The 12,983-nt window shown below is 41.5% G+C and overlaps 1 protein-coding gene across 3 annotated transcripts in view; it reads right to left on the bottom strand.

Moving 5' to 3' along the window:
* The window catches only part of EPG5 (ectopic P-granules autophagy protein 5 homolog), a 96,012-nt gene that overhangs the window by 21,086 nt on the left and 61,943 nt on the right, over positions 1-12,983 (bottom strand). For all 3 annotated transcript variants that reach the window (XR_005556850.1, XM_039344538.1, XM_039344537.1), the window contains exons 30-35: positions 11,637-11,831; positions 9,541-9,754; positions 8,614-8,774; positions 6,203-6,410; positions 3,264-3,339; positions 1,820-1,923 (exon numbers count right to left, since the gene is read on the bottom strand). Coding sequence is in view for 2 of the 3 variants with exons in the window: in XM_039344538.1 (XP_039200472.1) it covers positions 1,820-1,923; positions 3,264-3,339; positions 6,203-6,410; positions 8,614-8,774; positions 9,541-9,754; positions 11,637-11,831 (958 nt within the window). In the remaining variant the exon portion in view is untranslated. The remainder of the gene's footprint in view (positions 1-1,819; positions 1,924-3,263; positions 3,340-6,202; positions 6,411-8,613; positions 8,775-9,540; positions 9,755-11,636; positions 11,832-12,983) is intronic.

The raw sequence follows: 12,983 nt of genomic DNA on the forward strand, positions 1-12,983 counted from the left end.
CAGGTTGTTCCACAGGTTAATTTGTTCTCACTGTCAGGAAGTTTCTCCTTAGTTTTAGGTTGCTTCTCTCCTTGGTTAGTTTCCATCCGTTGCTTCTTGTCCTGCCTTCAGGCGCTTTGGAGAATAGCTTGACTCCCTCTTCTTTGGGGCAGCCCACTGAGATACTGGAAGGCTGCTATCATGTCCCGCCTGGTCCTTCTCTTCATTAAACTGGACATACCCAATTCCAGCAACCGTTCCTTGTATGCTTTAACCTCCAGTCCCCTAATCATCTTTGTTGCTCTTCTCTGGACTCTTTCTAGAGTCTCAACATCTTGTTTACATCGTGGTGACCAAAACTGGGTACAGTATTCCAAGTGTGGCCTTACCAAGGCCTTGTAAAGTGATATTAACCCTTCATGTGATCTTGATTCTATCCCTCTGTTAATGCAGCCTAGCACTGTGTTGGCCTTTTTGGCAGCTGCAGCACACGGCTGGCTCCTATTTAAGGGATCGTCCACTAGGACTCCGAGATCCCTCCCACAGTTACTACTATTGAGCCACCTACACTATACTTCACCCAGAACCTCCCTGAAAGACCTCAGCAACTAGGAATTTGGGGAGGTGTCGTCCTGCTACTTCCAGGTTGGGAAGGCTAAATTAGAGGGGATAATCCATAAGAGGAGAATATTTCTGGTTTAGGTTCGAACCGTGGGGGTCCTTGATGCCCTCTGAGTTCAGTGGGCTTTTTTTTTTTGCAGACGTTTCATGACCAAGCTAGGTAACATCATCAGAGCTAAGACATCATCGCTAGCACTGATGTTGTTACCTAGTTTGGCAATGAAACGTCTGCAAGAAAGCAATCCAGTTCCGAGAGCGCCGAGGAACCCCCAGTCCTCTTTCTCCCCTCCTCCTCTCCCCCCCTTCCTCCTTTTCTCCCCTCCCTCCTTCTCTCCCTTCTAGCACTGATGTTGTTACCTAGTTTGGTAATGAAACGTCTGCATGAAAGCAATAAGGTTCAGAGAGCGCCAAGGACCCCCCCAGTCCTCTTTCTCCCCTCCTCCTCTCCTCTTCTCCCCCCCTTCCTCCTTTTCTCCCCTCCCTCCTTCTCTCCCTTCTAGCACTGATGTTGTTACCTAGTTTGGTAATGAAACGTCTGCACGAAAGCAATCAGGTTCAGAGAGCGCCGAGGATCCCACAATCCTCTTTCTCTCCTCCTCCTCCTCCTCTCCCCCCTCTTCCTCCTCCTCCTCCTCCCTCCCTCCCCCTTCTAGCACTGATGATGTTACCTAGTTTGGTAATGAGACGTCTGCAAGAAAGCAATCAGGTTCCGAGAGCACCAAAGACCTCACAATCCTCCTCTTCCTCCTCCCTCCCTCCCTCCCCAATGTCAACGCTGCTAATATTGAATCTTCTCGCTTTGACAAAATATGCAGAACTGTCTGGTAGTTTTAGAGTTAATTCAGATGACAGAGAAAAGGGAGGGGAAAATAACAAAAGCTCGGGAAAAGGAACAGGAAGGGAATCTCTGCCCTCTGGGCTAATTGGAAGATGTGACTTGTGACAGCAAGATAAGGGAGGGGTTTAGCAAGAAAAGCACTGGTGATGTTACCTAGTATGGCAAGGAAACACAGGCAAAAAAAGCAATCAAGTTCAGAGAGCGCCAAGGACCCCACAGTCCTCCCCCCTCCTCCTCTTCACAAACGCCCCTCCCTTCTAATACGGATGACGTTGCCTATCTTGGTAACGAAACGTCTGCAAAAAAAAAAAAAAGCAAGCCGTCGAGTTCAGAGAGCGCCAAGGACCCCTGACAAGGGGATAAAGTTTCCAATCTTCTTACCTTTAAAACTGTTGTGTAGGATGTCTACGCTGGATGCAAACAACTCCACCATTGTGGACGAAAGGGAGGCGTCACTTTCCAGCCAGGGATAGCAGCGCTGTTTGCTTTCCAGACAGACAGAGAAAGAGAGAGAGAGAGAGACAGATCAGCACCAACTTTAGCTAAATGGCTGCTTTCTCCAATTCCAGCATTAACTGAAGTCTGCTTTAGCATCTTGTAATGTTTTCATCTTAATTCTAGCTTTCTTCCCCTGCCAAATAAAGTTCAAAATTAATGAATTTAAATCTTGGGAAAAAATTTCTCCCAAGTTTTATCGGAATCGTTTGAAGTAGAAATAAAATCTTCGGCAACACATTCATTTTTATTGTAGCAGTTCTTCCTAATATTGACAGCTGCAGGTTTTTTCCATCTTTCCAAGATCGAACTTGAAACGGTGGGCAGAGTTAGCCTGCAATATTGCATTCTAACCACTCCGCCACCATGACTCTTACCTAGTGACTTATAACTAGGTGACAATAGTACGTAGACTTATATGCTGCCCTAAACTTTACAGCCCTAAGTGGAATAATAATAATAATAATAATAATAATAATAATAATAATAATAATAATAATAATAATAATAATAATCCACATCTGCCTATCCCAGGTCCTGGGTAAGGACTCGATAGGTAGACAAAATGCCAAATCCAGTCTGAACATCTGGCTGACTGTGCGATGATCCATAATAATGATGATGATGATGATGATAATGGACTCGATAGGTAAACAAAATGCCAAATCCAGTCTGAACATCTGGCTGACTGTGTGATGATCCATAATAATAATAATAATAATTAGTTGGAAGGGACCTTGGAGGTCTTCTAGTCCAACCCCCTGCTCAAGCAGGAAACTCTATACTATTTCAATCAATCAATCAATCAATCAATCAATCAGAACAGAGCTGGAAGGGACTGTGGAGGTCTTCTAGTCCAACCCCCTGCTCAAGCAGGAGAGCCTCTACCATTTCAATCAACCAATCAATCAGAATAGAGCTGGAAGGGACCTTGGAGGTCTTCTAGTCCATCCCCCCCCAGGTCAAGCAGGAGACCCTGTACCATTTCAATCAATCAATCAATCAATCAATCAATCAGAACAGAACTGGAAGGGACCTTGGAGGTCATCTAGTCCGACGCCCTGCTCAGGCAGGAGACCCTATATCATTTCAGACAAATGGTTGTCCAGTCTCTTCTTAAAAACCTCCCGTGTTGGAGCACCCATAACTTCTGGAGGCAAGTGGTCCCACTAATATTTTGTGACTATTCCAGCCCGCCATGACGGCCCCTTTCTGAGGGCACCACGAACACGTGCTTAAAATTTCCAGTGTGTCCCCCATCCGGCCAAACAGGTGGAGATCCCGGGTTCAGTTCTATTTCCTTTAACATCCTAAACAGCTTCCCGCTTACCTCGTTTCTTCTCCCTCTAAAACCTCAAGCCACGGCTTGAAGAGTTGAATGGTAACTAGAAATAGAGAATGCAAAGCTGAAAAGGAGAAAGAGAAAGAGAAAGAGAAAGAGAGAGAGAGAGAGAGAGAGAGAGACTTCTAGTGAAATGCTTCCAACTGCACATGTTCAACTTTTTTTTAATGGAATTCAAAAAGGTCAGGACAGGAGCAGACAAAACCTTCTCCTACCTTTCTTTTCTCCGTTTCCAAACAAGCACGTCTTACTTTCATGAGAATAAACCTTGAGTTGACACAAGGCTTACTCTTACCATTAGGCAGAATGCACGATCTGCCTGGTTTTTATATTCATAATTGTTTTGATATCTCTCTTTCTTTTTTTTTTTAACTACATCGTAAGCCACCCGGCATCTCTTCGAACAGCGAAGATGGGCGGTGTGTCAATTTAATAAACAAACAACCGAACAAATAAAGCAGCGGTTCTCAACCTGTGGGTGGGGACCCCATTTTGGGTCGAACGACCATTTCACGGGGGTCGCCAAACGCAGTCCGCCATTTCCCCCCCCCCCTTTTCCTTAGCTGTGCTACTCCCTTTTATTCTCTTGGCTTTTGAAAGCCAATAGAATAGACTCTCTTGAATAGAGTCTAATTCTATTGGCTTTCAAAAGCCAATAGGGATGGTCCAGGCTGTCTCTGCCCTGCTGAGCCCGCCAAAAGTCCCATTCTGCAAACGGTGCTGCACCAGTTGAGTAGTCCTCGACTTACAACCGGTTGAGTAGTCCTCGACTTATGACCAGTTGGGGGTCGCGGCATTAAAAAGGTTGAGAACCACTGAAATAAAGGAAACAGACGTGCAATAAATCTGGAACCCAAATTTGGGCAGATTCTTGAACTCCTGGCCAGGATCAGTTTAGGAGATTCCATAAATGTTTGTGGAGATTCTTGTCCCAAAAAGGTGCTTTTTTTCACGAGGAAACGGGACTTTCTTGTTTTTCTTTGAAGACGTTTCGCTTCTCATCCAAAAGAAGCTTCTTCCGCTCTGACTGGATGGTGGGGGAATGGAAAAATTTATACTCCTTGCAGACCGCTGGTCATTTGCCTTCTTTTAGGAAGGTCGTTGAGGCCACTTGGAGGTTTGTCTGTGCCCTCAGGGTCACCTGAGTGGTGCAAATGGCTGCGGAGCCTTCTTCGGCTGCAAGGAGTATAAATCCTCCCATTCCCCACCATCCTTTTTCTTGAGCACAGGTTCCCCTCAGGGCTGCGTCCTACGTCCGCTGCGTTCACCTTGTTGACCCGTGACTGTTGTGCTAGGTTTGCCACCAACCATTTTGTGAAGTTTATGGATGATACAACACTACTGGGCCTTATTCATGACGACAATGAGGGTGCTTAATGCATGGAAGTTGAGGGTTTGGTGAACTGGTGTAAGGAGAACAGCCTAGCTTTAAATACTGGAAAAACCCAACACTGTCAATTTCAGAAAAGGCAGGCCCAGCCACTCTCCTCTGTGCATTAATGATTCACCTGTGGAGATGGTTACTAACATCAAATTCCTGGGTGTGCAGCTAATGAGTACGCTGGCTTGGTCGCTCAACTGCGAGACGCTGCTGAAGCGGGCACAGCTGCGCCTGCATTTTCTGTGTCGCATGAGAAAAGCACATCTTCCTTCCCCTGTCCTGACCACTTTCTATAGGGAGACGATAGAGAGCATCCTGTCATATGGCATCACAGTCTGGTTTGGAAGCATCCCTGCTTCAGACAGGAAGGCAGTGCAGAGAGTGGTGAGGACAGCAGAAAAGATCATCAGCAGTTTTCTCCCTCCCATCCAGGACGCAGCACAGAAGCGCTGCTTGAGCAGGGTCCGCAGGACTGTCTGGGATACTACACTCTCTCTCCACGACCTGTTTTCCTTTGTTACCTTCTGGGGGGAGGACGGGGCTCTGGGGTATCCTAAGCAGAACATCCAGATTCAGTCACAGTTTTGTCCCTTACAGTTATCAGCCTTGTGAACTCTCAAGCTTCCTCCTTCCATTATATATTCAAGATGGACAGTGATTAATATTTATATATCACTTATATGTAAGGGTGTAGGTATATACGTATGTTTTATATAGGATGTTTTAAATGTGCGTTATGTATGTGTACACTTGAGAGGAAACAACTAAATTTCATTTTTAATGTGTGCCGTTTGCCCACAGTAAAAATGACAATTAAGGTTTATCTATCTATCTATCTATCTATCTATCTATCTATCTATCTATCTATCTATCTATCTACCTATCTATCTCTATATCTATCTATCTATCTATCTATCTATCTATCTATCTATCTATCTATCTATCTATCTTATCTATCTACCTATCTATCTCTATCTATCTATTTCTATTATTTCTATCTATATTTCTATTATTTCTATCAAATCTATTTCTATCTATTTCTATTATTTCTATCATATCTATCTAATCTATCTATCTATTTCTATTATTTCTATCTATCTAATCTATCTATTTCTATCTATTATTTCTATCTATCTAATCTTTCTATATCTATTTATTTCTATCTATTATTTCTATTATATCTATCTCTATGTATTTCTATTATTTCTATCTATCATATCTATCTATCTACCTACCTACCCACCTATCATCTATCTGCCTGCCTGTCTGTCTATCTGTCTCTATCTCTGTTTCTATCAACCATTTGCTATCATTCTTTTCTTTCTATGTGTATCTATCTATCTATCTATCTATCTATCTATCTATCTAATATCTATATCTATCTTTCTATATCTAGTCAGAGCTGAAGAAGCTTCTTGGATGAGAAGTGAAACGTCTTCAAAGAAAAAGAAGGAACGCCAGTTGCCTCGTGAAAAAAGCACCACTGGGAGATTCAACAAAGCGTGACAACGATCAGCACACCAAACTACTTCCGCTGCATGATTACCTTCAAACACCCTGTTGCTGCCTATGGGCTCCCGTGACAAGCTGTCCATTTTGGAGTCAATTAGACGGTGGAGCAGATATTGCATCAGACGTTTGACATGAGCCACGTAAGGTGCCCACTTGGAAAATAGTCCAAAACTTCGATAGTCTTGAGAAGACAACCGCAGTTTGAGGAAGTAGTCGGACAACCACTCTATGGTCTCCATGACCTGGGAAGAAAAGAAGCAAACTTCAGATAGAATATTAGCTGTGGGGTGACAGCTACTCACCTGGTCCCAACTCATTAGCGACGGACTTACATGGCTAATCCAGCCAGGATGGGTAATGCTTTTGCAGTATGTGCCCAAAATGCTGCAATACTGGAAGTTTTTTTTTTATATTGAAAAGTTTTATACAAATTTTCCATTTTATTACAATACAATATCCCTCCCTCCCTCTCCCCCCACCCTAAGTCTAACCCCCCCCCTCACTTCCCAGAGCTGATTACAGGGTTACAAATAAGCAAACAAATTCTAATTAAGCTTATCCAACTATACCAATAACCAAATCCATAAAATACTTTAACTCAAATACAAGAAAATTTCAAAAAAAAAAAAAATTAAAAACGAAAATAACAATATAAACAATTTCCACTTTAAACTATAAGCTATTCAAAAACTAAATGATACTTTCTAATCCCATATTTATTCTGTACATAATTTATCCATCTTCTCCACACCGAGATGTATCTTTCTTGTGAATGATCCTTCAAATAAGCAGAAATGTTGGCCATTTCTGCTAAATTAGAAGCTTTAAGCGACCATTCTCCCATAGCGGGCAAAGAAGCTATCCTCCAATATTGCCCAACCAGTAACCTTGCAGCCGTAATAAGATTCAACATTAAAATAGTTTCTTTAGCATCACAATCTACAATAATACCTAACAAAAATAATTGTGGTGAAAACTTTATCTTTCTATTAAAAATCTTCTGAATGTTCCACCAAATCTTAATCCAAAAAGCTTTTTCTACACGTCCACCAAATATGATAATAGGTTGCATCCAAGCAACCACATCTCTGGAAGTTTTTAAGAAGAGATTGGACACCCATTTGTTGCAACGGTCGCAAGCGTGAAAAACAGTCATCAGTCACTTTGGTCAGTGCCATTGTAACTTCGAACGGTCACTAAACAAACTCTTGTAAGTCAAGGACTCCCTGTAGTTGACTTAGGATGACATGACCTATTTCGTAACCCCTGGCTGGAATTTTACAATTTTTTTTTGCCTACTCTTTCCCTATTTACTATTAAATTCTGGACAGTCTAAGATGGTATTGTAAGTGAACCTGTTCACACAGGTTGCTTATCTGTTCATCTGTTTATCAGGTGATAAAACGGGCTCTGTTCTTTTTCCAAATCTACAGGAGTGGCCCAAATTGTGGAAACCTTTTGGGAAAAGTGTACAGTAGAAAGGCCACCTTTGGTTATGTTTCCACCCATTTTTCTTCTAATTTCTTTAGAACTGTAGCCTTGTTCACTTAATAATACTATTTTGCATCGCTTTCTGGGTGACCAGTCAACTCTTTGCACCATGGCTTTAATTTTATTACGTTTTGCAAGCTCACTAAGTGAAAGAACACAAAAAAAACCCAACCAACTTGACAGCCATCTCATAACACACTGACAAATGTCCTCCTCTCAGCTTCAATACATGACATCAATAACTGGATCCTACTGTGATCTGATTGGCTCATTGCCAAAATAAGATGACACCCAATTGACTCTCGAAACACTCACACTCATTGGCTACAATCAAGTGAAGGAAAGCTACCTGAGATCAACCTAAGCAAGGCGTGCTTCTTTTTTCTGGTTATTTGGCTATAACCTTTCATAGAATACAGTACAGATAATTGAACAAACTTTATTGCATTACGTTCTTGATTAAATTATCTTTCCATTGATATATAATTTTATGGTACTGCTCCAAAAAAAAAAAAAGTGGCGTTATTAGCCATCAAACCTCAACAATACACTTTCCCCAAAAGATTTCCACAATTTGGGCCACTACTGTAATTTTGTTTCATTTAGTAATTTTATGTAATTATCTTTTTATCATTGCATATCTTGCTGTTAAGTATATTCCTAAATATTTAACTTTCTTAACTATTTGTAAGTCTATTGTTTCTGTCGGGTTTTTTTTTTTTTTGTTTTGTTTTGTTTTGTTTTGTTTCTTTTGCTTATCTGTAAGGTTTTTTAACTACAACTTTGGTTTTTTTTTTCTCTGTTTATTTTCAATCCTGCTATTTCTCCAAATTCTTCTCTCCTTTTCAATAGTTTAAGGGTTGTCTCCAGCGGTTCTTTTAAACTGAATACTATTAAATCCCAGACAGTCTAAGATGGTATTTGTAACCGAACCTGCGTACATGGGTTGCTCACCTGTTCAGGTGATAAAATTGGCTCCGTGGAAGGCTGTAGGGGGAGGCTTGGGTTCGCCATTTCTTTCCTTCCGTTTTCCTTTGCTGGGATGGAGCTGGGGCAGCCCAAACCTTTAAGGGATGCTTTCCAACAGTCCGGGCTGAGGAGCTGATCTGAAGAACCTGAGCAGAAAATTCAAACCAAAATTAAAGTTTCACTCTTAGCTTTGCATCCCATTCATTATATAGCTGTGTTCCAATATCTCAGGGGCTGCCCCAAAGAAGAGGGAGTCAAGCTATTCTCCAAAGCGCCTGAAGGCAGGACAAGAAGCAATGGATGGAAACTCATCAAGGAGAGAAGCAACCTAGAACTAAGGGGAAACTTCCTGACAGTGAGAACAATTAATCAGTGGAACTACCTGCCCCCAGAAGTGGTGAATGATCCAACACATGTGAAAGGCGTGGTTTAAATTTTCTTCCTGGTAGATGATTAAGCTAAGGGGGGTGTGTGTGTGTGTGTGTGTGTGTATGAGAGAGAGAGAGAGAGAGAGAGAGAGAGAGAGAGAGAGAGAGAGAGAGAGAGATAAAGGTTGAGAAAGGGAACAAGAAAGGAAGGAAGGGAGGGAGGGAAAGAAATAGAATAGAATAGAATAGAATAGAATAGAATAGAATAGAATAGAATAGAATAATAGAATAGAATAGAATAGAACAGAACAGAACAGAAGCTGGAAGGGACCTTGGAGGTCTTCTAGTCCAGCACAGTTTCCCTCAACCTGGGCAATGTGTGGACTGCAATTCCCAGAGTTCCCGGGTCAAAATTCTGAGAGCTGAAGTCCGCATGTCTTAAAGTTGCCCAGGTTGAGAAACACACCGGAGTCATCCATCATCAAGACTCTCTTCCCGTTCTTACTCGCTGAAGACTAGCCGTAAAAGTTGAGATGCTACTTACTTTGAAGAAGGAGCCTCAGAAAACTGCTGTAGTGGTCAGGAAACTGGTACTGGAGGAGGCAAACCCAGTGCTTGCAGAAGATGGAGAAAGGCATTAAGACGTCCTTCTCAGGCTCAAAGCCACAGGTCTTGAGGCCCACGTGGATGGACTCCAAAAGCTGGCCACGCTCTGACAGGGCAGGTTTTGAACTCTGCAGCCATTCCAGGAGGTCAAACTGTTGTTGTTGTTTTTTTAAAAGGGGGGGGGGGAAGGTTGAGGTTGGGGAGAGGATGGAGAGAAATGGGAGGGGTGAAGGAGAGAGCAGTGAGGCTGATTAATTCCAAAAGAAAGAGGGCAAGTTAGAAATGTTCTATTTTGGGTCATAGAAGTAATTATGCTCACAATATTCTATGCTATTCTGTTCCATTCCATTCCATTCCATTCCATTCTATTTCTATTTCTATTCTATTCCATTCCATTCCATTCCATTCCATATTATCTATTCTATTCTATTCTATTCTATTCTATTCTATTCTATTCTATTCTATTGTTCTATTCCACAGGTCGGCAACCTGCGGCTCCGGAGCCGCATGCGGCTCTTTGAGCCTTCCCCTGTGGCTCCCAGCCTCCTCTGCCTTTGCAGAGAGAGACAGAGACAGAGAGAGGCAATTGCACTTCCCTGCTTCTCTCTCTCTCTCTCTCTCTCTCTCTCTCTCTCTCTCTCTCTCTCTCTGTGTGTGTGTGTGTGTGTGTTTTTGTGTGTGTGTGTGTGTGTGTGTGTGTGTATAAAAAAAGAGAGTGCACTCACAGTGTTCTCCGAGGAGCTGAAAAGCTTTCTGGGCGGAGCTCTTTCCTTCCTTCCAGGAAGCAGGAAGGGCAGGAGAGAGCTAGCTAGCCCAGCTAGGCTGACTCAGGAATTCTGGGAGTTGAAGTCCATGAGTCATAAAAGAGACGAGGTTGCCTACCCGGAGGTTGTTGGACAACAGCTTGAAGCTTGCCAGGTGAGCAGCAGATAGGAGGGGGGGAGAAAGAGAGAGAGAGAAAGAGAGAGAGAGGGAGAGAGAGAGAGTGGGGGAAGAGGAGTGGCAGACCAAGGGCAGATAGAGAGGGAGGGAGAGAGAGACCCTTTTGACATCTAAAATGAAGATAACACTGCATATATCCTTTTTTTACCTGTGTGTGTATGTAATTTTATTCTCTTAAAGCATTCTCTTGGTGATCATTGTTTTAATAGTATGGATATTCCCAAGAGTCATATTTTTACTTTTATTTTTAATGTGTATGTGTGTGTGTGTGTGTGTATACATATACACATACACACACACACACACACATACACACACCTATAATAAAGGTTAGAAAGGATATATGCAGTGTTATCTTCATTTTAGATATCAAAAGGGTTTTGCGGCTCCCAGTGTTTTGTTTTTGGTGGGAAACGGGTCCAAGTGGCTCTTTGAGTGTTTTGGGTTGCCTACCCCTGTTCTATTCTATTCCATTCCATATTATCTATTCTTATTCTATTCTATTCTATTTTCCATTCCATATTTTCTTTATTCTATTCTATTCTATTCTATTCTATTCTATTCTATTCTATTCCATATTCTATTCCATTCCATTCTATTCTACATTCTATTCTATTCTATTCTATTCTATTCTATTCTATTCTATTCTATTCTATTCTATTCCATTCCATTCTATTCTACATTCTATTCTATTCTATTCTATTCCATATTCTATTCTATTCCATATTCTATTCTATTCTATTCTATTCCATTCTATTTTACATTCTATTCTATTCTATTCTATTCTATTCTATTCTATTCTATTCTATTCTATTCTATTCTTCCACTCCACTCCATATATTCTCTTCTCTTCTCTTCTCTTTTCTATTCTCTTTTCTATTCTATTCTATTCTATTCTATTCTATTCTATTCTATTCTATTCTATTCTATTCTATTCTATTCTATTCTATTCTATTCTATTCACAGTCATGGGATGCCCAAAACCCTTCAAATCCAGGCATTGCTTTCAAGAAGAAGGAGGGGAGAAAAAAAGCCCTCCAGATCAATTGCCCAGGCATCAAAGGCGCATGGCAACCCTTCCGTCTCTCACACCTTTGTCAGGAGCATGAAAATGACATCGCTGTTGTCGTCGCCCAGGAAAGCCACCACTTTCTCGTACAAGTTGACAAACTCCTCCGGGGAGGCAACCGGGGTGAAGTAGGGGGAGAGCAGTGTGCAAAGCCTTCGGTTCTTCAGGATGGTTTGTAGAACCCGCTGGCATTCGGACTTGGTCCCCATGATGAACACCTGGAACGAGAGGCGGGGCTTCCGTTCAGCCAACAGCCAGTCCTGCGGGGTCTCTTCAGGAGGCCGAGACCCTTCAAAGGAGGAGTCCCGCCCCCGACCTATGGTCCACTTCCCCCACTCGTGTCAGAGCCCACAGAACCGTTTGGGTGTGCGCGCGGGGCTAGCAGTGGCGGTGGCGAGCACCTGCGCACCTGCGCAAATGGGGCCACTAGCATCTGGGGGCTGCACTTCCCGTTTGTGCAGGCGTACAAGCGTTAGCAGAGGCCAATCTTTGCCCAAGTATGCCACTTGCTGACAATCCATCTGATTTTTGTCTTTTCCCGCATCAAGGGCAATGGAGAGCTTTCCTTAAAAAAGGAAGCTGACCCTTCACACCGAATAGCAATCGTAAATTTTCTTCAGTGGTCAGAACATACCGCAGCTCTGCTGTTGTCAACTGCCAGATTTCAGTTTAAATTGTTCTTTATGTATTAAAGTTTACATGCAGCCCATTTCACCAATCAAGAGTTTTAAAATTAGCTTTAGTTTATTTACCGTCACACATATTCATAGTTTATTTATTAAATTTTACATGCTGCCCATTTCACCCATAAGGAGTTTTAAAATTAGCTTTAGTTTATTTACCATCACGATATCTCTAGTTTATTTACCATCACACGTATTTATAGCTTGTTTATTTATTTATTAATTTTTATACGCTGCCCATTTCACCAATAAGGAGTTTAAAAATTAGCTTTAGTTTATTTATGATCACACATATCTATAGTTTATTTACTCTCACATGTATTTAGTTTGTTTATTTATTTATTAAATTTTATATGCTGCCCATGTCACCAATAAGCTTTAAAATTAGCTATAGTTTATTTACTACCACGCATAACTATAGTTTATTTACTATCACACGTAATTATAGTTTATTAAATTTTATATGTTGCCCATTTCACCAATAAGGAGTTTTAAAATTAGCTATACTTTATTTACTATCATGCATATTTATAATTTATCTATTAAATTTTATATGCTGCCCGTGTCACCAATAAGCTTTAAAATTAGCTATAGTTTATTTGCCATCATGCATATCTCTAGTTTATTTACTATCACGTGTATTTATAGTTTGTTTATTTATTTATTAAATTTTATATGCTGCCCATT

The sequence above is a fragment of the Crotalus tigris genome, unplaced genomic scaffold, assembly GCF_016545835.1.
Source record: "Crotalus tigris isolate CLP2741 ecotype Arizona unplaced genomic scaffold, ASM1654583v1 scf7180000017929.1507224028:355905, whole genome shotgun sequence".
Classification (NCBI taxonomy): domain Eukaryota; kingdom Metazoa; phylum Chordata; class Lepidosauria; order Squamata; family Viperidae; genus Crotalus; species Crotalus tigris.